This window comes from Tachypleus tridentatus, chromosome 2, assembly GCF_004210375.1.
Source record: "Tachypleus tridentatus isolate NWPU-2018 chromosome 2, ASM421037v1, whole genome shotgun sequence".
Lineage (NCBI taxonomy): Eukaryota > Metazoa > Arthropoda > Merostomata > Xiphosura > Limulidae > Tachypleus > Tachypleus tridentatus.
In genome coordinates, this window is record NC_134826.1 from 57523399 (window position 1) to 57548400 (window position 25002).

Here is a 25002-nt window from a genome sequence, read left to right on the forward strand (position 1 = left end):
CGAACCAAGATTTCAAACAGGTAGACTGTGTTTTAGTGTACCCAAAATTTCATATTTTTAGACCGAAATACAGATTAGTTACTAAGCTTGATAAAGTATAATAGAATTTTATGATACTGATGTAGTAATTTATGATTTTTTTTTGGTTATTCAACTGTATATATATATATATATATATATAACCTAAAAAAACATTTTCGTTTGATATCTTTCAGGTGCGAAATATTAAAAGGCTTAGCAACCTAACCTATGCTCTTGAACTACTCTTTGCCAACGAATATTGTGATTAACTGTTACACTATAACACCTAACGACTGGATGGATATGTTTTGGGACGGGATTCGAACTCGCGACCTACAAAGTACGAGTAGACAACTCTAACTACCAGGTCATGCCAGACCGAGATTATTTTTTTTTTTAGTTTGAAATTTTCAAATTTTGATTCTAAACTTTTTAGTAAAGAAATGCATATAAAAATTTGAGACATATTTGAGACAAAAGGCTCAGTAAAACACGCTTTCAGGATAGCTGTGTACTATATATTTATTAAATAAGTTTCCGAACTCATTTATGATATGCCTACAGAATAAAACCAGTTATTAAAACGAGCTTGAAACCTTTCTGTAATAAGTATCTCCTGTTTTTGTTTTTTTCTTTTGTTTTTCCAATTTCGCACAAAGCTACTCGAGGGCTATCTGTGCTAACCGTCCCTAATTTAGCAGTGTAAGACTAGAGGGAAGGCAGCTAGTCATCACCACCCACCGCCAACTCTTGGGCTACTCTTTTACCAACGAATAGTGGGATTGACCGTCACATTATAACGCCCCCACGGCTGGGAGGGCGAGCATGTTTAGCGCGACGCGGGCGCGAACCCGCGACCCTCAGATTACGAAGCGCACGCCTTACGCGATCGGCCATGCCAGGCCCTAAGTATCTCCTTCTTTTCTTTTTTTTAATTTCGCGCAGAGCTACACGAGGGCTATCTGTGCTAGCCGTCCCTAATTTAGCAGTGTAAGACTAAAGGGAAGGCAGCTAGTCATCACCACCCACTGCCAAATCTTGGGCTACTCTTTTACCAACGAATAGTGGGACTGACCGTCACTTTATAACGCCCCCACGGCTCAAAGGGCGATCATGTTTGGTGTGATAGGGATTCAAACCCGCGACCCTCAGATTACAAGTCGGACGCCTTAACCCACCTGGCCATGCCGGGCCCAATAAGTACCTAATGTATTATTGTCTGTAAAAGAAGTATAATGAAAGATGTAAAACTCTTCTATACACTCTCCATATTTCCTATATACTCTTCATTATTTTTCCTTTATTTAGCATTTTATTATTTGTCTGCTATGTTGTAAGGTTATTAGAAAACAATGGCTTATCTAAACACATTAGCATAAGGACAGTCAAGATGAGAGACACCAGACAAGCCCAAAAAAAGCCACTCTCGTTAAACATATTAAAATGTTGTTTTTGATGAGGCTTATACTTCTTTTTTGCTGTTTTTAAAAATAAATCACCCCAATATTTTTCATAGCTTACAAATTCAAGTTACTTCGCTCTTTATCTGAAAGTTTACATGATCTTTCTTATGAATCTTTCATTAGAAAACTCCGTAGCAAGAAATATATATAAAAACAGGTACCATGTTGTAGAATATTATTTATTAAACAATATATCCAAAGTGATATTTTATTTCGATTATTAAAAAGTATATTACTTTAAAGAGGGTATTTATGTAGTTTTATTCACGCCCCTTCATTCGGACATGAATATTACCGACATTAGACCTACTGAAAGTGAAAAGAAACTGGTTCCTGCTGTACTTCTGCTTCAGTACACAACAACAGAAAAGCCCCTAGGTTATGACGGTTGGTGATTGTACTGCAGCCGATCTGGAAAGTTCCTACGATATTGTATGTATAAAAACAAATTGCTTGTGAAGTTCATATTTTTATAGTTGTGTAACGGTCGAACTAAAACAAACAACTAAAATATGACAACTCACATCGAAAATTACACTTTCAAACAACGAGAATAGCCGTGCCTGTCCAAGGCTAATTACTCACGTTAATAAACAATAAAACATAAATTTCAATGTTATAAACTTCGTTAACTATCGAATAAATTAAGTAAAAAAACCAAAAGAATGAAAAACGTTAATAATTTCAGAACTAAATCATTTCCAATATCAATAACTAGCGATGACTTTTGTACAATAAAACTAAAACATAAGTAACACAATTATGATACAAGTGAAAATTGTAAACATCAGTTGAGCCAACTTGAAATCTGTATGAAATTCTCTGGTATTATGATAACACTGTCCACTTACAGAAACACGCGTAATACAGTTATATATATAAATAAAAAAATTAATTGAAGTTGAGAAAAGTTGAAATTTCTATGTAATGTTATAGAGGTGTATCTTAACAATCTCCACACATGAACGCATCGTAAGCTTTTGTAAAACCTAGGTAAGTAAAATATATAAACTAAATGCAACGTGCGTAAAATGGAAGATTTTGTCAAGAACTCGTCTAATGTTATATACACTATAATTTATAGTTATTTGGGTAGAGGAATAGGTTAAGATTATATTTAATCCATAAAGCCAAACTAGTGAAACAGTAAGATTGTATGTTAAATTATTACATGCTATTTAGAGACGTTATAACATAAAATCAGTCCACATCAAGATTTGTAAAAAGTATACAATACAAATATAGAAAAATACTATTGATTAATAGATGATCCTATGACTAATTCTAACATTGGTTTCAACAGTAGCAGCCGTCTATGTTACCTTGGTAATATTATTCGCTATAGTATTAATCCCCTGGTATCAAACTAGATGTCATCTCTCTCATGACATCTTCTGGTAACACTCCGAGATCTAGCAACATGTTCTGTATTATGTAGCACTCTAAGTATGATGACATCCCAGCACTGAGTTAGCAGACAATTTCTGTAGTCAATTGTCATGGCAACAATAAAACTTACAGCTGTCGTGGCTACCGAGCAATGTATGCACTTTCTGATTTCACTTTATGGAACTATACCTCTTTGGAACGTGCCCCTAGCAATATGCTCTCTATCTGAAAACAGTCTCATGAAATTCTAATATTTAAGGAAATTGATGGATAAACAGTACGTCATTCATTTATTAATCTTAGTTGTAATGAAATAAAATCGTTCATAAAACATTTATTATATGTAAAATTATTTATATTAAATTCATTACTATTTTATGTTGCTGATTTTAATTGCCTAATAACGATGAATGTGATTAATAGTATCGAAGCTCTTTATTTATGCATATCAAGTGAAAGAGAATGTTAACTTGTACTGAGAATCAATTAATTGTTCATTTCAGGATGAAAGTATGTAAATTAAATCATTGAGTATAAAAATTGCTTTATTCAAGTAATGAATAACAAGTATGTTATAATAGTTATCTCACTAAAATAGTTTTTTGGGTCCTTTTCAGATAAAAAAATTATAACAAGTATGCTTAAATAAACTAAACTGCACTCAATGTGTTAAATTAAATCAGTTGTATATTTTTGTTCTTTATCGTAAAAACAACATATTGTCAAAAATACAATTACGTAGATAAACGCAAATTAATGAAACAATAAGATACATTATCATCAATTTGCATGTTAAGTAAGCGTCCTTTTCAGGATGATTAGTGATTTCTGTATGAAAAGTACTGAAATATAGTGTACATAAAGCCACTGTATTAAATATAGTTATTGATTTCACATTAAGACATGTATGATGATTCCATTATGTTTGTGGTCCAACGTTTTGCAAATATGAGACAATGTCCACCTGTCATGGCAGCCAAACAACATGTTCCCTGGTGACAATTCATGGAATTATAAAGTCATTATCTCTGGTGGCATCGTTGCATCATGCAAAGTCCATCTGGTGACCCATAGTGAAACTATAATGTCATATTTCTTAGCACTTCCTCCCTCCCTAGGGCTTGGTGGCTCCAGTTAAGCAACATCATTTGGGCACAAAAGTATTCCTCTAATTACCGATGTGTTTAAACTTGGGGATATAGAATTGCCAATAAATAATTTTCTTTGTTTTCAATGCTATTAGGTAAAGGGATATTCATCAAATTGAGACACTAAGCTAATCTAGAAAGTAACCTATACCAATTCATATATCCTGAGTAATAGGTGAAGTAATGCGTTTTGTAACAGGTAAGACTGAATGAGCTTAAAAGTCAACAGCAAAATCTGTCCACGCGTCTTAAGTAACAGGTCACAGTGTAATAAAGAAAGATTTCCACATGGAAACGAGGTCAGCATGGTGCGGGTTCACCAAGACAAAGTCTCTAATCATATTATTCAACTGTTGTATATCTCAAGGAACAGAATAATGAAACGAGTATTCATGCTATTTTAATGGTAAAGTTCTCCAATGCAGCAGCCATCAATTTCTGTATGATTAACTGTTGAAATTGGCACTAGATGGATTATAGAACGTGATTGAGAGGAGTGGGCTACTTTGGATATGATAGCTTTATGATAGAGCCTTTTGTAATAGATACCACACTGCAGCACTATTGTCAAAATGACAGTGATCAAATCTAACATGATTACTCGGACTGTAATGATATAATGAGGTTCAAAAATTAATATAACGTCCTCAACCTCTGTATAACCAACTGTTTTAGATATTATTCATCACTACGTGCTGTGTGCTAACAAGAGAGACAGAGAAGTCTGGTCTTATATTGGCAAAGGTGTAATATGTACATTTTACGTCTTCTTGGTGCTGTTGAAATAATGTACAATCATTAGAAATTACAGTTTTTTGTGGCAAAATATGCTACCTACATTAGTTAATAAGTTAATTATTATTTCTTATCTAAGTAGGAAGTTTGATTTGATCTGAAGTTATTAGTGATAATTTAATATACAGTTGTTTGGCAACTTTCATTTAATGAGTTTTTTGACATCACTTTTAACTAGTTGAGCTCCTACTTAGAAAAAACAATTCCAGAATGTGTGTAAGCATTTGATGAGCTCTGGAATTAAGAGAAAAGCACCAGTCAGTGCAGAACAGATATATTAAGTAACTTCGCATCTTATTCAATATCGGATATATGAGTAGTAAGTTTCTCTTTCTTTTAAATCTCGTTTAAACTCTTTAAAAACGTTTAAATGAAATAACACGTTTTAAAAGAACGTAAAATGACATCAAAACAACATGATTCTCAAGTATGACTTACTAAATTATCTTTTAAGAGAGTTGGAGAGTCAAGCAACAACAAGTTTGTTATTTTTGGTTGGATTCTTTATCTTGTAGTTTTTATGTATGCATATCTGACTAGTGTGCTCAGTAAAGTGCAAAATATTTAAATTTTATTTTTGTGAATATATTCTATTAACAAGAACCTTAGCAAGTTTATTTTTTAATGTGATTCATGGTTCTCTTTATGAAACTCTTAGATGAAAATCCCAACTTCGCGTAGGCTCTTAGCCCTACGTTACTCAACACGGGATTAAACACACTAAAAAAGTCCCGGATCACATGTGGTCTTTGACGTATATATTCCAACACAAACTTGCATATATAACCTTTCGCACATTTTATACAACTCAATTAAGCGTTGTTCCCCGATAGCTCAGTAGTAACTGTGTAGGCTTACAACACTAAAATTCAGGATTCGATTCTACGCGGTGGATATAGCGCAACTAACTCGTTATACTGCTTTGCCCTAAAATAACAACCAAATGTTATACTGCGTCCATTGTTTACCATTGTTTGCTTATTACAGATCACATAATTAACACAATCACTATAAGATATTACTAATCTTGTTGATCCTAACATTCCATACTACAACATAAGTCTAAACACTTACCACACACTACAGACTTAAAAACTCGTATGTTATCTCTGACATTCCTCAAACACTATGTTAATTTCTCTCCCCCCTTTCAAGTCTGGATGTCAGAGAGATTCTTTTATTAGCACCCTCAGAGGATAGCCTAGCGCGTTAAGGCGTGCGCTTAGTAATCTGAGGGTCGCGGGTTCGCGCCCGAGTCGCGCCAAACATGCTCGCCCTCCCAGCCGTGGGGGCGTTATAATGTGACAGTCATTCCCACTATTCGTTAGTAAAAGAGTAGCCCAAGAGTTGGCGGTGGGTGGTGATGACTAGCTGCCTTCCCTCTAGTCTTACACTGCTAAATTAGGGACGGCTAGCACAGATAGTCCTCGAGTAGCTTTGTGCGAAATTCCAAAACAAACAAACAAAACAAACTCAGGGGATATTCTGGATTGATATGGATAGAACTAGACCGTTTACATACTCGCACAGATTGTACCATTGTTCTGTGGACAGCCCACTGAACTTCCACATACTAAATGCGGCATAAGTTTGTATGTGTTTCTGTAATTTATAAAACTACGTTTACATAATTAAATGTTTATCTTAGTTAATTATAGTATTAGTTAGATTAATATATGACATTAAATGTCTCAAATAGTAACAACCACACTGTAGTGAAACTTTACATGTGACAGCTCTGTTTCAGTGCATAGTAATATCATTCAGTAGGCCTAACTGGTTTTCTAGGCTAGAGTGGTCATCGAAACTTTTTAGCATACCTGACCAGAGAGGTTATAGAAACGTTTTCGTAATTTGCCTGACCAGAGTGGTTACAGAAAACTTTTGTAGTTTGCCTAAACAGAGAGATTGAAAGAAAGATTCGGAAAAAAGAATTTCGTAGTTTATCTGAGCAAAATGGTTACAGAAGTTTTCAGTAGCTTACTGGAGCAGTTTGCATGTTTCTCATAATTAAAACTATTTATTATTGCTATTATTATATTTTAGCAGTTGTGCTAATTGAAATTATTTCATAACTAAAGATGGATTGGTTATTTGAAGGATTAGCATAATTTAAAAATATAATTATTTTACATCCTTTTATATGCACTATGGCTATAAGCAAATGATAACGTCATGACTTGGGGAACTGATATTCTTATTTTCAGCTTAAGGGGCTGACCTACTGTTTACACCTGCTTAATGCAATGATAAAATAAGCATTAATAGACAGACAGGAAGATATAGAGATGGCTAACTTTTACAATTGTACCTCTTCATTACAACAAGCTCGACGTAAAACTGGAGTGTACTTGTCAGTCTTGTGTAATTGGTATTTACAGATAATAGTATTAATATGAATAGTCCTAAAAAGGCTTGAGGTGTAAAATGTAAAGTTGATTTTTTTTTTCAAATAAACAGACAAACGTTTATTTTTGTCACGAATTAGTTTCATTACGAATATTTCGTTATTTAGAAACAAATATAAAATGGTTAGAAATATTATACTGATTGTATTTTATGTTGATAAAAGTAAAGGTACAAGATACTTGTAATACATCTTGAGGTAATGGTTTTAACTGACAAACAGGATATGTTATGTTGTAACTAGGCCCGGCATGGCCAGATGGGTTAAGGCGTGCGGCTCGTAATCCGAGGGTCGCATCCCCGTCGCACCAAACACGCTCGTTTTATCAGCCGTGGGGGCTCTATAATGTGACAGTCATTCCCACTATTCGTTGATAAAAGAGTAGTCCAAAAGTTGGCGGTGGGTGGTGATAACTAGCTGCCTTTCCAGATTGTCCTCGTGTAGCTTTGCGCGGAATTCAAAAACAATATTGTAACCAACGTAACGAAAATTAAAATTTCTTACGTTTTACGTTGTAAAGAAACGAATAACATAGATACTGCCCAGTGTTTTCCCAAATAATTGGAACAACAGTGAAAACCTTATGCACCAAATTTGTCGAAAAATCCGCCGTACTTAGTCGACTTTGTTCGGTACGACCTCGGCTCTTGTTAGTGCTCTAACTGTGTACTGTGTTGATTGGTTGCACATTTGAGTCGTATAGCGGGAAGACCAGCTTTCATACTGAGAATCGTTGATAAGGAACAGCATAGAATAGTTTATTTTGAAATGGAAGTGTGAAATTAAAAAGCACTGTGTGTAAAAAGATGAAAGATATAGAATAAACCTAGCTGCTCATCTCTATAATTGAGCAAGACGAGTACAAGAGTGGAAAGCGTGTGATACAGTTTCGGGTTCAGAATGAGTGGTGCAAATGTAAGAGTACACGAGACTGAATAGAAATAGCCTCTGTCTAATGGCAACCACTGCATGGGCCACTTTCCAACTTTGGCCGTAACGTTTCGAAACGATTTGTATGTTGCCAGTATTTTTCTATGCCTAAAACCAATTCACTTTCGGATAGCGGTCCTAGAATTTCGGAGTGTGTTTGGTAGCACTGATTAAATATATATTTCTTTATTTTGTTAATCAATGAATGTAATTGCCAGTCGCTTAGTAACCACTTCGACTGTTTCAACAAGCTTTTCACATTATTTTCAAAGTGACATTAAAGCCATGAGATTCAGTTTTACATATATATCTTTTTCCAAAAAGATTGATATAAAAGATCCGACACATTGTAAACTTCAGTGACCGAAAACACGCCCTCATGCGTCAAATATTGATTTAAAAATTTGCATAATAAACGATTATTTTTAGAAGATGTTAAAAAGCACATTTTTGTATAAATTACCTATCTAACTTCATGGCCTGACAAGTTTTTAAATCTAGTAATGTGTGAAATAAACGATTGTTACACTGGCACGCACATTACTAACAACTATGAACTGTACAATCAATTGATTTTGAACTCCGACTATGTTAAACTCAAGCATGAAACGTGTTTACAAAACAACGACGAACGTATTAGAATCTTCATAATTATCTTATTTTTCAGTCAAGTTACTTTATTTTAGTGTACGTAGAACTTCATAGGGATTTCATAAGAGAGCGAAACCGAACGTGATAAACTTATTGATACAATCACTCTTTAAAGAAACTGGAATTATGAGTCTTGCATTGTGTGTGTTTTTGTGTTATAGCCAAACCACATTAGACTATTTGTCGTGTCTTCCGTGGGGAAACAAACTGCGGATTTTAACGTTGGAAGTCCGTTTTCTCAACAGAGAGCGTTCTGTGCACCAGTGTCGTTTGAAATATACAAACGTATAAATCCTGTGCAGCTATATTATATTTTTAATACAAGAACTTTGAACTCCTGCGAACTAACTCATATTCTAATATAGCTGTGGCAGCTAATTTTGACTCCAGTATCAACTGCTTTAAACCTACTATAGATGATTGAACTCACCTGGGATTGTAGCTACAATTAATACATTTTATTATAACAATGTCATAACCTCTAATTTTCTTTTTTGTTGTTGTTTTTTTACAGACCTAGTAGGTCCAAGAATACTTACAAAATAACTTTAGTATGTGAGATTGTTACAATGACAAATAACAATACAATATATCATGACCTGATGGTTAGCGTGCCACACTTCACACCGTGACGCTGATGACCACACTCTACACTTTAAGCTGTGGGTAAGTTATTACAATGACAGTCAATAATGCTACTTCGAATCCGAAATGATCTCGTGACGACAAATTCTGCTGACTGGCTTGAAACTAGTTACAGTTCACTTACTTTATCCATTTTACAATATAGCAGTTGTTTTTCACGCAAATGGTGATATCAGAATCGTATAGACAAGTATTATATCTGTCGTATCTCACGCGGCCTGATGAGCCCTGGTATTGAGTGAAAGGACATATCGCGACAAGATATGGCAGACATAGTGTGGTTGACATATTATTACATGTTAGTCTTTGCGTTCGCTAGTAAGATCTTATAAGTCCTTCCGTTCAATATTACGGGCAGATTTGAATTGGCTGTATAACATACCGACCAGGCTGAAAATAACAAGTTAAAGACATTTCTTTTTTATTTTTCAAACTGTGTGCGTAAAAATGAGACTCTAAAACGTTATGTAATGTTACTCTTTTTTATGTTTATAAACACAAATAGAAAATTGAACACATTTATAGGCTCCACAAAATAAACTTAATTATTATTTGTTTGTTTTTAAATTTCACGCAAAGCTGCACGAGGGCTATCTGCACTAGTCGTCCCTAAGTTTTCAGTGTAAGATTAGAGGGAAGGCAGCTAGTTATCACCACCCACCGCCAACTCTTGGGTTACTCTTTTACCGACGAATAATGGTATTGATCGTCACGTTATAACGCCCCCACGGTTGACAAGGCGAGCATGTTTGGTGCGACGGTGATTCGAGCCTGCAACCCTTAGATTACGAGTCGAGCGCCTCAACCACCTGTCCATGTCGGGCTGTCTTAATTATTGAATTATGATCAGTGAAGAAGTTAATCATATATTAAATAGTGCGAGATTTTCATGAAAATGTCAATTGATTAATTAACCACATCTAAAAAACTAAAATCGTGGCGGGAGGTTAGACTATTCAGAAGCAAATACGTGCCTATCTGGGTAAAAACATTGTTTTTGTATTTGTCTTTCTTTTTAGTTCTTCGTGATTTTGGCTGTCATGAACATTATTAATTCAACTATATCCTATACTCATCACATTTGAAGTAAGTAATCATTTATATCTTTTAGTTTATTTTCAACTCCAGGTATTGTAAATACAAAGAAAGAAAAATGATTTGAGTTATATTCTCTACTCTCAAATTAACAACAACAAAAAATACCCAGTGTAAATAGTTTTTTAAGTTGAATGGTGTAATATTCGCACATTTTATCCATCAAAAACTGACAGGTGTTTGATTTCTATGTATAAGTCAAGCTTTCAAAGGAATATTCAGCGTTTTCATTGCAATTCAAGAAGCTGCAAATTCATATTTCATATGCGTACTTTTCTTACCAAAAACATACCATAAATAATGACATTTTAATGTCTGTTGAAGAAAAAGTAGCATAAGGCAATGAGAAAAGAATTTGAAAAAGGCACATACTTTACTGCACTTGTTCTGTTACCGGATAACTGCACACTGTTCAAGTTGTTATTGTTTTCGTAAGCAGCAGTTCGTTAAAACTGATGTTTATTTCAATATATTCCAAAAACAGAAACATTAAAATGAAACATTAATGTTCACATACTTTGTATGTAAACGTATGTTCATCTGAACTAATTTTGTTTGAAGTAGGTAGTATCAATAATTCTAATTAACTAGCTTTCTCTTTGTTCTTAAGAGGATTATCTTGTTTGGTATCAAAACCCAGTTTTTAGCGTGATACGTTTCAAGACTTATAGGTTTACTGCTGAGCCACTGGGTGGAACAGATGGGGGCTAATTAAATAATTAATTGAAATCATTAATTAATTTACTGTATGAAGGAGAATTTTGAATATTATTTTGGTTTACTTCATAGAGCTAGATTCATCAAAGTATGTACGCCACCCTAAATTATTATAGTTTAAAGAGTAATGATGATATGTTTCCATATTTGTAATTATATTTTGTGGTTATAGCAAAGCTACTGAGACTTCTGCAGCATTTCTTGATTTTTAACTATTCTCCAGAAATAGGAAAGGCAGCCAATCAGCAGCGCTAAGAGATTGAGCGTTACTCTTATAACGTAACCATAACGTAAAGTGTGAGGAGGGGGTGATATTTTGTGGTTTACACATATGCGAACTCGGCATACTATCTACTTCTTGTTACTAAACCAGAACTCTACCATAGGGTCAACCTGCCCCCTCATGTTACTAAACCAAAACTCTACCATAGGCTAAATCAATTCCCCTCATGTTACTAAACCAGAACTCTACCATATGGTAAATCAGCCCCCCTCATGTTACTAAACCAAAACTCTACCATAGGGTCAACCTGTCCCTATTGTTACTAAACCAGAACTCTACCATAGGGTCAATCTGCCCCGTCATGTTACTAAACAAGAACTCTACCATAGGATCAGTCTGCTCCCTCATGTTACTAAACCAGAACTCTACCATAGAGTCAACCTCCCCCTCATGTTACTAAAAGCCATAATGTATTCGACGAACTGACTAATGTTATCGATTAATTCTATTAACTGTTTAGTAGATAACCAGAGATGTTAAGATGCGTGCACACAGTGTATAAATGAGTTAAATAATAAACAATGGGGGCTAAGTTAAATTAGACCCTTCTCTTTTCAAGAGTAAGAACACGAAGTTAAAGTGATACAAACTTTAAAGAAACGCAAAGAGTAAATTATTCATCGGTAATATGATATACTCATGTTGTTAGAAAAAACACGTAGGTTAAAGAAGTCGTGATAAAATGAAGGTGATTAAAACCTTATAATCCTAGCGCTTTCGAAAAGTAAAAAGTAAAAAAGGTCATGTTTTCGAAAGCGCTGAGAGTACAGGGTTTTTATTAAGTAATATGGCATAAATATATTGTAGCTTAAAAGAACCGATAAAACTAAACTGTATGTCTGTTGTTAATAAGCTAGCATCCAGTATGTTATACATTGGCACGGCATGGCCAAGCGTGTTAAGGCGTGCGACTCGTAATCTGAGGGTCGCATCCCCGTCGCGCCAAACATGCTCGCCCTTTCAGCCGTGGGGGTGTTATAATGTTACGGTCAATCCCACTATTCGTTGGTAAAAGAGTAGCCCAAGAGTTGGCGGTGGGTGGTGATGCCTTCTCTCTAGTCTTGCACTGCTAAAGTAGTCCCTACTAGCACAGATAGCCCTCGAGTAGCTTTGTGCAAAATTCAAACAACAAATATATTATACATACATGGGAGGGCAATTTTTTGAAATCATTGGTTAATTGAGTACACGAAGAAGTTTCAATATTAGTTTCATGTACTTTTATACAGCTAGTTTCATCAAACTAGGTACGCCACTACTATTTACTTTTTCGTAGTTTAAACATCTGTTAAAAATGGCTTGAACAATAAGTTTTCTAATACTAATTGTTTCTAACATGGCTTCCTCCACTGATGATTTGTTTGTTTGTTTGTTTGGGAATTTCGCACAAAGCTACTCGAGGGCTATCTGTGCTAGCCGTCCCTAATTTAGCAGTGTAAGACTAGAGGGAAGGCAGCTAGCCATCACCACCCACCGCCAACTCTTGGGCTACTCTTTTACTGATGAAGCGGTATGTTTATGGACTCACAATACTAGAAACCGTGTTTCGATATCCGTGGTGGACAGAGTACAGCTTTGTGTACTTAACTACATCAATTTCAAAAGAAACTTTTACTGAAACTCTGTAAAATATCGAAGCTATCACTAAACTGTTAGTGCTGTTTAGACTGTGAAAGGATACTTGTATTTTTTACGGTGATCAGTGAGAATCTGTACAACTATAAATAATTTTCAATTACCGCTTACACGATGACTACACCTTTTAACTGTACAACTAGTGAAACGTGTTCGCACGTTTCAAGTAAATACAGTGTTAGGTTATTTACATGGTATTGTCTTGTGATAATCGTCTACTATAGCAAACTCTAATAGGGTTATTTTTGTAAAGATGAAAGAAGAGAGCAAGAGATGTCAAAATACCTGAATTGAACAATTCGAAACCTTGTTGACAGAACACCTGTTAGTGACGTAACTATTATATATTTTGCAAGACTATAATTTCGTGTACGTTCGTCAGTGGTATAAAAAAATAAATGCACGACACTAAACAACGTTATATTCTGTTAAATAATGCCTGTACTTAAACGTGTTTTTATTTGTTACTTAACCTTATCTCTGACAAAGCACTGTTTGAAGCTTAGTTATATTTCATGATATAGTATTAGGATGAAGACCGCCACTGTTGGACATATAAGAACAACATTACAGGTACAATGTATAAGGGGATTGGAGTGGAACCAGTTTGTGGAGTCTCGTCACGCTATTTGATCTTTCATTTCTAATAATACATTACTGCCATTCAACTTCAATGAGTGAAAAATGAATGTTTGATCTGAAGACAAAAATCATTTTATTAAGTTTAAAGGGCATAAAAAATCATTCTTGCTTTTAAATCTATTCTATAGAAGTCAGGTGGCCCTGACTGATTTATGTTTCTTGGTATAATAGTACAAAACATCTCATGAAAATGTAGTCGATATGTCATAATACATATACTATGATTTTATTTCAAACTACTACCGTGAGTACTTTCTAGGAAAATAAAAGAGATTTAATAATATAATGTTTGTTTTTATACCAATAAACGGTCATATAAAATTATACGATTGAAATTAAAATATAAATATACAGTTACATTAATATCTAACAAAGAACTGATACAGCTCATCTGTGTACGAATATATCATTGGGCATATCCTACGCATTTTGTTTCTGTATTATTCGCCCCATATTATATTGTGATATTTATTACCGTGATCATGACAAGATAGCGACTTTCCACATTGGTAAGATAAAAAAACATTCAACACACAGTTAGCTTTACATTTATATCTACCTCTTTCGAAATGAAAAAAAAACAAACAGAACTATTGAAATTAGCTTGTGTTAATTGAAAGATACGGTTTGCCTCGTGAATATTCTTTATTTAGAATAAATAGATCTTTCCAGAGCACGTGATTCATGGGGAGCGCTGTAATGGCATCCGCCATTTTGGTTGTGATGAAGCTAAGTACAGAAACGTTGCTAGACTCTGGCACACGGGAATAGGTAGATACGAACTTCAGATGCACCACCAGATAGAGCCAAAACTATGTTGAACACAGGCACTAACAGAGAAGGGGTAAAATAATGATGTCATCAGACAGAGTGCATTACTAGAGACGCATTGTTAGGTCGCCATGACAGGTGGACTTGACAATGGAACGTAAAAAAACAATTACGTCATAGTTCTACAGAGTGGATCCTGCATATATATCTTCATGATAGGCAGACATGACGTCAGAGGTAATTATGCCCTCGAAGAACATCAACATGTCTCAAAATCGTTATATTTAATATAGTTGGTATAAGATTAGTTCATTAATTATATATTTAGTCATACTTCCTGACTTTTTATATGTAAATTATCCTAAAAATAACGTTTATGTAAATATCATACAATAATTAAAACTTATTATTTCACTAATTTGTCTTCATGCTATCCGCATAAATAGTTACAAAGTAATGTCTTAACATATAATAAATGACTAGATCTAATACACGCAATGTAAAACATTAATTCATTAATTCTATATTCAATCATACTTCTCGGCAATTTATATATAAATCTTCCTGAAAAGGACATGTTTTTAATATACAAATTTACGACAACCTTACCGTTTCACTAGTTTATTTTCAGCCAAATATCTGTTTTTGAAAAAATATTGTTTTTTATTATTAAAAAATAAGAAAATACACAACTAATTTTGATTTAACATACTGATTACCGTTTAGTTTTTATATATAAACATTTTTTTTTACAATTGATGTTCTGAAAGCAATGTATAACTCTTATCTCAATGAGAAGAACTATTATAACATGTATGTCATCCATCATTTGAATGAAGCAGTTATTACAACCAATAAGTTACTTTATGTACTTTATCGACATGAAAGGGACGATTATTTATTGCTCCATATAACTTAACTTATTGTTTCGCTTTATACGTATATGTATATATACTACAACTAAAAATAATAAATGAACGACTTACTATGGAACATGTCTAGCATTAAGACACTGTTTGTTTGGAATTATTGAGTAGTTTGTCTGAATCAACATGTATGACAAACGTCATGTTCGCTATGCTCATTCATGTTGATACACCCACTTCATTTTTGAAACGTCACTGGTATTTTCAGTCCAAAGAGTACCCACTCTTGGGTTAACAGCCAACCATATCAGAGAGTCTCTTGAGTTGAAGTATAGTTGTTTCTCAACTTCGAACTTCTGATGAAAAGGGAAGTAGAGGATCAGAATTATCCTCCACTATAAAGATATATTTTGGTTTTGAGCCGAATAATAGGGGTCATCATAACTCTCATAATTCACACACAACTTAGATACGAAGCCTTTCTAATGAGCTGTTTGCTCCAAAATCTGGTACACTGACCACTAGCAGAAAATGAGGATATAAATCGATTCGTAAGATTCTTATGTTTTCTTTTACATATTATTTTACAGAGAGTACAATGTGTCAAAATTAATTAACAAACATTTCGATATTTTAAGTTTCATTTGTGTGTTTGTTTGTGTTACTTAAGTAGCTTTGCTAAACTGAAACTGCTAATAGCATGTTTTGAGGTAGAAACCCGAAACCCTCTAAATAGGATGTTAGGTATCTCAGTATACGTTCTTTATAAGACAGACGACAGTCGAGTACATGTCTTACCAACCACTTTCTCTAATTACAGGCTTGAATATTGACTTGAGAACATTAAGACACATGTTAACATTTATAGCTGTTCAAACATTGCTGTTGACAGTAAGTTGAAGTGGTCTTCGGCTCCCCTAACAATAGAATAAACAAACAGATAATGTGATTTTTACAGGAAAACCTAGGTACTAATTGTTTGACAACAAGTTAAAGAACGGCACGGAAGATAACGGTATCAGTGCAACATCTGCAGTGAATCGTGACGAGGGGTCAGTGTACTTTTGAGTCAGAATATCAGACACCGGTTTGTGATTTGCACAGGATTTGAGCTCAATAACTTATGACACCCTGATTACCAAATAAATACAAGTATATCCTGATCTATTTTGTAGACCCCCCCAAATCACAACTCGATGAGCGAGAATTCCAGCAAATTGTGGTGCAACGGTATCTTTTCAGTAAAAATACAGATAACTCACAACCCATGGTTCTCTTACACAAAGTTTCGAAAAAGTAACCTTTATATTGTATGGGATTATGTAAAAACTAATAACTTCAAACAGCAACCGAACATCTTGGTTGAATTGTATTGAATAGTACAAGACATTTAGTTTGTTTGTTGTTGAGCAGAAAGCTCTACAATGGGTTATTTTTCAATCTTGGATATAAAGAAAACAACAAGAGATTTTTAGCATTATAGGCTCTCAGACTTCCATAATCTTATACTTTGATAAATTATATGGTAACAATAAAACAAAATGTGTTGCTTTGTGCAAGGCGAACAATTTGCATACAGACTACGAGCTTTTCTTATGTATTTTCTGTTATAATGGTTTGAACTATTCATGAATTCTCAATTTAGTTGTCATTACGCATTGTTTTGGATGCCTGTTTATGTAACGCTTATGTGTTTCCATAATTATTTTCATTACAGTAGATAGTATGTGGTTTAAAGCTATAAATTAATATGATTTCATCCTAACAGTCGTAACATGGTAATAATTTACATAATTGAAAAAATAGACTCACAAAATTAAATATTATGAAGACGATTGCATGTAAACTACCGTAACAGTTTCAGTAGCGATGTATCACATATGGATATCACGGTATTTAAAAGCATTTTGTTATGAAATAACTCTAAAGTTTTGAAATACATTTTTTATTCGTTTCTTTTCAAATTTTCTTAAACCTTTTTCATACTGTACTTCTAAAACTAATGTACACATTATTCAGCTCATATGGACAACAACTGTAACGTACTTCTAAACCTAATGTACATATTGTTCAGCTAAATAAGACAACAATTGTCACATACTTCTGAAACTAATGTACATATTGTTCAATTAACATAGATAACAACTGTCACATACTACTAAAACTAATGTGCACATTGTTCAGTTAACATAGACAACAACTGCAGCATACTTCTAAAACTAATGTACGCATTGTTCAGTTAACATAGACAACAATTGTAACATACTTCTAAAACTAGTGTGCACATTGTTCAGTTAACATAGACAACAATTGTAACATACTTCTATAACTAATGTGCACATTGTTCAGTTAACATAGACAACAATTGTAACATACTTCTAAAACTAATGTAAACATTGTTTGGAAAATATAAACTGGATGGCGTTGAAAAAAATCAGTGAGGGACAAAACTGAAATTGTCAACTTAAACAGCACATTTTGACGAAGGACAAGGACCGTTAAGGTTGAGTTAATAGTCGTCTGTAATTTTAAAGTACTCACCAGAAAGAAGACAGGCAGCCAGCGGCACCCAACTAAAGATGGCGTCTATCACTTTTATAGTGGCATCACGTCTTGAGCTCTTGGATTCAAAGAATGACACACTAACCAATAGAGCAGTTAAATATATAGTAATTATTATATTAAAGGTTCTGGTAAATAAGGCATGAAAAAGTCATTTTCTTTATTGAATAGTTATAATGAATCAAATGATTAAACAATCAATAAGAAAATAACAACATTACTTTTTAAGCGTTAAAGGTAATATTACGTTGAATAAGGAATAAAAACAATGCGTTGAAAAATGAAATGAATGAACACACTTTAAAGTAATTCAAGAGTTGCAAAACTATGTTACATAGTTAAAGTTATGATGAATACATAAAGTCTTACTAGTTTTCTATACAAATAGTCATGCTTGAACATATTTCTGATCAGATACATGATGTGTGCTGATAAGCTTCTTTAAACTGATGTTGTTGTTTTTTAATTTAATTTACATGCTTGCCCATTCAGCTGTGGGGAAGGGCCTTAGGAAAAGGTGAAGCCAGCTTGGCCATGGCCTGACCACTTTCTGTGACACGTATAACTAAAACGTATGTATTAAACTTGCTTCTTTTAATTCAACACATTTCTTTGTGTGTACATAATACTTGTAGTTAAAATTACTGAATAGTGAACCTTATAGCATTAAATTTTGAAAATATTTCTGAGGAGACATTCTACTAGGACCCCTTCCACCACAGAAATGACATGTCTGCATGCCGATATTTTGCTTTACACACATCGTGTGTTATACTGTTTAGCTGTGGCCTGACCTCTCAAAAATTGCTTCATGTGGCATTGCTTTAGTGTTATAATGCTATGATCAAACCCACTAATTTTTGGTAAAAAGTAGCCCAATGTTAGCGGTGGGCGTTGTGGGCCTATCCTCTAGTTTATCATTTCTAAATTACAAACTGCCACAATTTTTCTTTGCACAAAATTTAAAACATGGCAAAACATTAGATATAAAACAATCTACTGGCACATCGATAAGTCTACAGTCTAATAACGTTAAAAACTGGCGAGCACATCACAGATAGTCTAATTTGTAGCTTTGTGTTTAACAACAAATAAACAACAAAACTTTACATGGAAAGAAACGAAATTTTCTTGTTTTTTTTGTTGTGAATTCTCTTTTTTATTGGTTAACGATAGTTATACTCTATGCTAAAATTCAATATTAATGTTATGCTTATAACAAATATCAACGCTTTCTAAACCACGGCCGTTTTTATTTCATCGTTTTTTAGGTATACAAAACATTTTGCTGAATATCTGAATAGATTTGGGTGAAAGTTAGTATACGTCTGTACTATCACCCAACTCAGAAGTGATTCATCTTTTGAGGGTTAAGATCAAAGGTTAATGCCCCAACAAGCTCACAAATATCTAAAAATTTCTTATCTGTTACTCAAAAACCAAGTTTTCACACTATGTTTGCTCTATAATTCAGTCAAAATTTTCGTCTAAACTTGGTGGATGTATGAAGAATATTATTTTACGTTGCCCCGATGAAAATGGTCTGTGTTCATTGGTAATGAAGAACATACAGACACATATTTCTATTATTTTTAGGCCTAACATGATCAACGTTGCATGGCGGAGGTATGCGATCTAATAAGTGCTCCTCTAATTTTTATAGGTTTTAATATCAAGTAAAACTTAAGCATAAGCCTTCTTTGGAGAATTTATTAAAGAACATAGGTTTGTTTTAAGAATATATCATACTTTTGAAATATTAGTGTTAGTATTGGTGTCACAGTATTTCCGTCTTTATTTTATAAAAATATAAAATTTGTAAGATTGCAAGAATAAAACACAAACGAACTTGTTATTAATGAGTGATACCATTTTCTTACCTTATATAATACGTAATGACTGAGATATATTCTCTATTACATGACATTGAAATAGTTGCTCAGAGACTAACAAAAAGTCTTTTACACTATCACTTAAAAATTCAGTTTAAAAATGCGTATAACTACTTCTATAATATATATTTAAGATGTTAAGAGCCTCTAGATCATAAATATTGGTGTTATTTATCTATATATATATATTCATTCTTTTAATTCGTATACGACTCCTAGTGGCACAGTGGTATGTATGTCTACGAACTCACACCATTAGGAATGAGGTTTCGATACCCAGGACAGGCGGATCACAAACAGCTTCTTGTGTAACTTTGTCCTTAATTTTAAACAAAATAAAAGTTCTTACATTATCTAAAAGACATTTTCTTAAGTTTAAGTAATACTTTATTTCTCTGTTGCTAGGCGAGCACCGGTTCATGTCAGTTGTATAAAAACATCGAATTAAAATCATAACTAAATTTTTCATCTTTACCTTAGTTTTGTAATATACCTTGAATTGTTCACAATATACAAACTATAACTACTTTTCCAGTCAAGCTTAACAATCATCATCTGTATTGTAAATTTTTGTTCTTAAATTATTTCAATACATTTAAGATTCACAAATAATTTAGTCAAAATATTATCAGATTTAGAACATACCTTCTGCTTACTATGAATTATTTTGTGTTTATAACTGTCCTATTCCTATTCATTGGGACCTTATTTTATTTGATGTTCATTTGTGTTTTCTTTAGGTGAGTTTATTTCAGTTACTGGGAATTTTTTTCTTATTTCTAATGTTTATTTCGAGTTCGTTTAGGTGTTCTTACAAAACTACTGTTCCTTATTGTCCTCTGTTTTCTTTATGTTTTTATTTCATGTAACAGTTTTGAATCAACTAATGGACTTAAGTATTGATGATGCTATGTTTAATTATATTGAAACAATTTTTAAGCACAACTGGTGGTTGCCAGGATTTATTACCACGAACGTATACACACTGTACATACTCTTGCATGAAACTGGATATTTAGGAAGAAGAAAAAAATAACAACAAAGTTTTTATTCCTGTCGTCTAGTAATCTAAACTAAGTTACTATGCCTGTCGTCTAATGATCTAAACTAAGTTACTATGCCTGTCATCTAATGATCTAAACTAAGTTACTATTCCTGTCATCTCATGATCTTAACTAAGTTACTATTCCTGTCATCTCATGATCTAAACTAAGTTACTATTCCTGTTGTTTAGTGATGTAAACTGACTTATTATTCCTGTCGTTCAGCGACCTAAATCAAGTTACTATTCCTGTCGCCTAGTAAGCTAAATTAAGTTACTATACCTGTCATCTCGTGATCTAAACTAAGTTACTATTCTTGTCGTCTAGTAATCTAAATTTAGTTTAAGAATTAATAACAGTTTAATTTAACATAATTACAGCGGTGGTTAAAATAATGTAATAAACAAATACAAGTAGTGAATAAATACGTTATTTCACAATTATTATTTACCATTTATGTGTTCTTAACAAATATATACCGGGAAACGTCCTTTTTTTCAACCTTGTTTCTTTTACATCTAATGTTAAAGATATTCCGAGTGCAAACAAAGTGAGAAAGAAAATATAAAATTAAAAGGTTGAGCGAGGCAGGGTCATAAGTGTCAAAACTGTGACTTAGTTCTGGACCAGTAAGTCTGAAAGACTGTAGATACAGGTTAATATATTTATGAAACTGACATCGGAAGCGAGGCGGAACAAAACCTCCACGTGCAAGGTTGGAGTTTAATTCGTAGTAAGTGGAACGATTTTCTTTAATTATTTACTACTGTAACTCACGTGTCAATATAAAACTTTATAGTATTTTGATACCAAATATAAATACTGATACAGTTATACTGTAGGGTGCGCATAATATGAAGAGTTCGTTATTATAAAGATGTGGAAAAATTTACTAAATTATTTTGGTCAAAAGAAAAAAACACGATAACTATGGCATTGAAATTTGATGTTCAAACTACATACACGTCTATCAGAACCCATTCAACAGGTAGTTGCAGTCCTTTAAAGTTCTCATACCTACTATTCGAAGTTCTATTAAAATAAATTCCATTTATCATCTGTGTCCAACGTGGCCGAGTGGTTATCAAGGTTTGACGTCACTGTCCATATTCCACACTTTCAACTGAAACCCACCTCATTTGCTTCAATTAAAGAACCGGACATAGTGGGTGCTGTTGTTGACTTTACTTGCTCTAGCCAGTAATTAAGAACAAGGAAGGCTAAACCTGAATAGTAACGGTCTCTTATCTAGTGGCTTAGCCCACGTGCGCAAAACGTGCTATTCATATTGTAAATTATATTTCTTTCTCATTAGCTTAACTTAGCTCAAAGCGTAAAGTTTGCAAATGGTGGGACCATGAAGGGGTGTTTCGTAGTCCTACTATGAATTTAATTAATTGGAACGAACATGATAGCCTGACATTCACCAACTAGAAAAACATCTTTGTTTACCTTATCATTAAGAAAGTTGTTATCAGGTGTTTCGATTAGACATCTCCAGGGAAACCTCGAAAGGCAACCGTGGACGCTCAGAAACGCTCTTATTTTTCGCTCTGCTCGTGTTAGGAGTGAGTAACCATGGTGGAAAATATATTGTTCATTCATGGAATATTTTCTAAACAACGGCCATTATTACGTTTCTGGTACTTAAAGGTGGCGATAATACATAAATCCAAACCCTCAATATTTAGTTGTGAGGAGAAACGGGGATACCACGAGAAAAAATAATCTTACTGATCACAGGCCGAATAAACTATATGATCGATGTCATGTCACTACTGGATGATGTTATGATCGATGTCATGTCACTACTGGATGATGTTGAGGCAAAATGGTAAAGGAGAAAGCAATGACAGAAGTAGTGGTTAATTAGTGAAAAGAATCCTGATGAAAATTGGTTGAATGAGGGTAAATATATCGGGGTGTGAGTTTTCATCCCAACTACTGGAGAAACGGCGGGAAAAAGAGAAATAGGAGCGGAGATCGTATATAATTTCTTACGGAGGAAAGTCGACAGATATGTCACTTTGAGGTCGGCGATTTTAATAGAAGGTGGTCAACGAAAGGGAAGGTTGGAAGAGGACAAAGTAGTTGGAAAATGTTTACCAAAGAAATGTTGTGATTGGTTGGCTTGGAAGGCGGCAGGGTTTGGGTAGCTGTTATCCTTTTGTAGGGTTTTGTTAGGCAGTCTGGCTGGTTAAGATAAAAGAGTGTCACATGGTTGTTACAACTTTGGTATTCGTAAAACTTGATCCGTGGTTGAGGTTTATCTCATGGTTTGGGTCATCTGGTTAGTAAGTGAAGATGTAGTGCATGAAAGGGTTGAAGTAAATGTTTCAGGTTACTATTGTTCGGTGATATGTTCAGTTAGTAACGAGTCGGAGAAGTTTTCTGTATGGCTTCTTAGCTTTGTAATGGGAGGAATATTCTTGGGTGAGTATATTGTTGTGCAACCATTTTTGTTAACCTGAAGATGATAACAATGTCGAAACGTTGTTCTGTACTTTATTTTAATGAAAGTTTTAAATACCCACACCAGCCGTCTGACGTGGTAAGTCTGTAGACATACCGCTGTGTTCCTGGTAGGTAAAGAAAAGTGCTGTCATAACCTAATATTCCCAGTGTTCACCCTCCACATACTAACCAGACACGACAGTGAGTATCTATGGGGATTAGGTAATACCCGGATGTTTTTAAATGTGGTATGAACGATGGCTACGCAGTTTATTACAAAGATCAAGATCTTGCAAAAATTCGATTCCTTGGATGCAAAATCAACAAGTTTAAAAAAAAGGGATTCAGGAATTCTAAAAGTATACGAGTTATTAAAAGAGATAGTAAGATCAGCACTTAATTAAATGTTTTCTAAAAGTGTATTTGTTAAGCATCAAAGTAGTACAATAAATACTGGTACGACATATTTATTTTTTTAATTTTTGTTCCTGAAAATTGAAAACTCTCTTTTAAGTTATGATAATCTATACTAAAAGTATTCAGGAAATAATCAAGAACAAACAGCCGATGAATGACTAAGTTCCAATATTATAATAATCTAGAACAAACAGTCGGTGAATGACTAACTTCCAATATTATAATAATCTAGAACAAACAGCCGGTGAAAGGCTAAGTTCCAATATTATAATAATCTAGAACAAACAGCCGGTGAATGACTAAGTTCCAATATTATAATAATCTAGAACAAACAGCCGATGAATGACTAAGTTCCAATATTATAATAATCTAGAACAAACAGCCGGTGAAAGGCTAAGTTCCAATATTATAATAATCTAGAACAAACAGTCGGTGAATGACAAAGTTCCAATATTATAATAATCTAGAACAAACAACCGATGAATGACTAAGTTCCAATATTATAATAATCTAGAACAAACAGTCGGTGAATGACTAACTTCCAATATTTCAAACAATAGGTGATAACGGACATCCTTCATGATTAATTTTTATGAAGAATATTATAATTTCGTAATGACCACCTTATGTTCTAATGTTTACGTACTGACCTTATGTTCTAATATTTACTTATTGACCTTATGTTCTAACGTTTCAGTAACTGTAATTAATTTTTATGAAGAACATTATAATTTCGTAATGACCACCGTCTGTTCTAATAATCACGTATTGACCTTATGTTCTAATGTTCACATATTGACTTAGTATTATAACGTCTCAGTAACTGTAATCTGATTTCTCTAGTATCATTGAATCAATTAAAATATCTTTCACCTGTATTTAAATATTCTTCTCTATTCCTTTTCACATTTAAAAATGACAAACGTTGTTTTTGCTCAAATTCTTAAAAGCCACTGATTATTTCGTACTTAAAGGCATTGACCAACACCATTCCCCTCCAACTCGTGCACTGTTTTTTCCGACTGGATAGTGGTATTTCACCGGTATTCATATAAGTTACCCACAATCACAAAGTGCGGAGTGCGATTTTACGTTTTTTGTCTGTAGTGGTGGATCCAGATATAAAGAGTCACAACAGTTATGGAAGCATGGAAAAACTTTGGTCATAGAGTTCGT

At 33.7% G+C, this 25002-nt stretch overlaps 1 protein-coding gene across 1 annotated transcript in view; it reads left to right on the forward strand.

Annotated features, from left to right (window-relative positions):
- The first annotated feature begins 1768 nt into the window (after positions 1-1768).
- The window catches only part of LOC143245504 (uncharacterized), a 357087-nt gene continuing 333853 nt past the window's right edge, over positions 1769-25002 (forward strand). Inside the window, 1 exon segment of the mRNA XM_076491867.1 lies at positions 1769-1871. Coding sequence (XP_076347982.1) covers positions 1769-1871 — 103 coding nt within the window.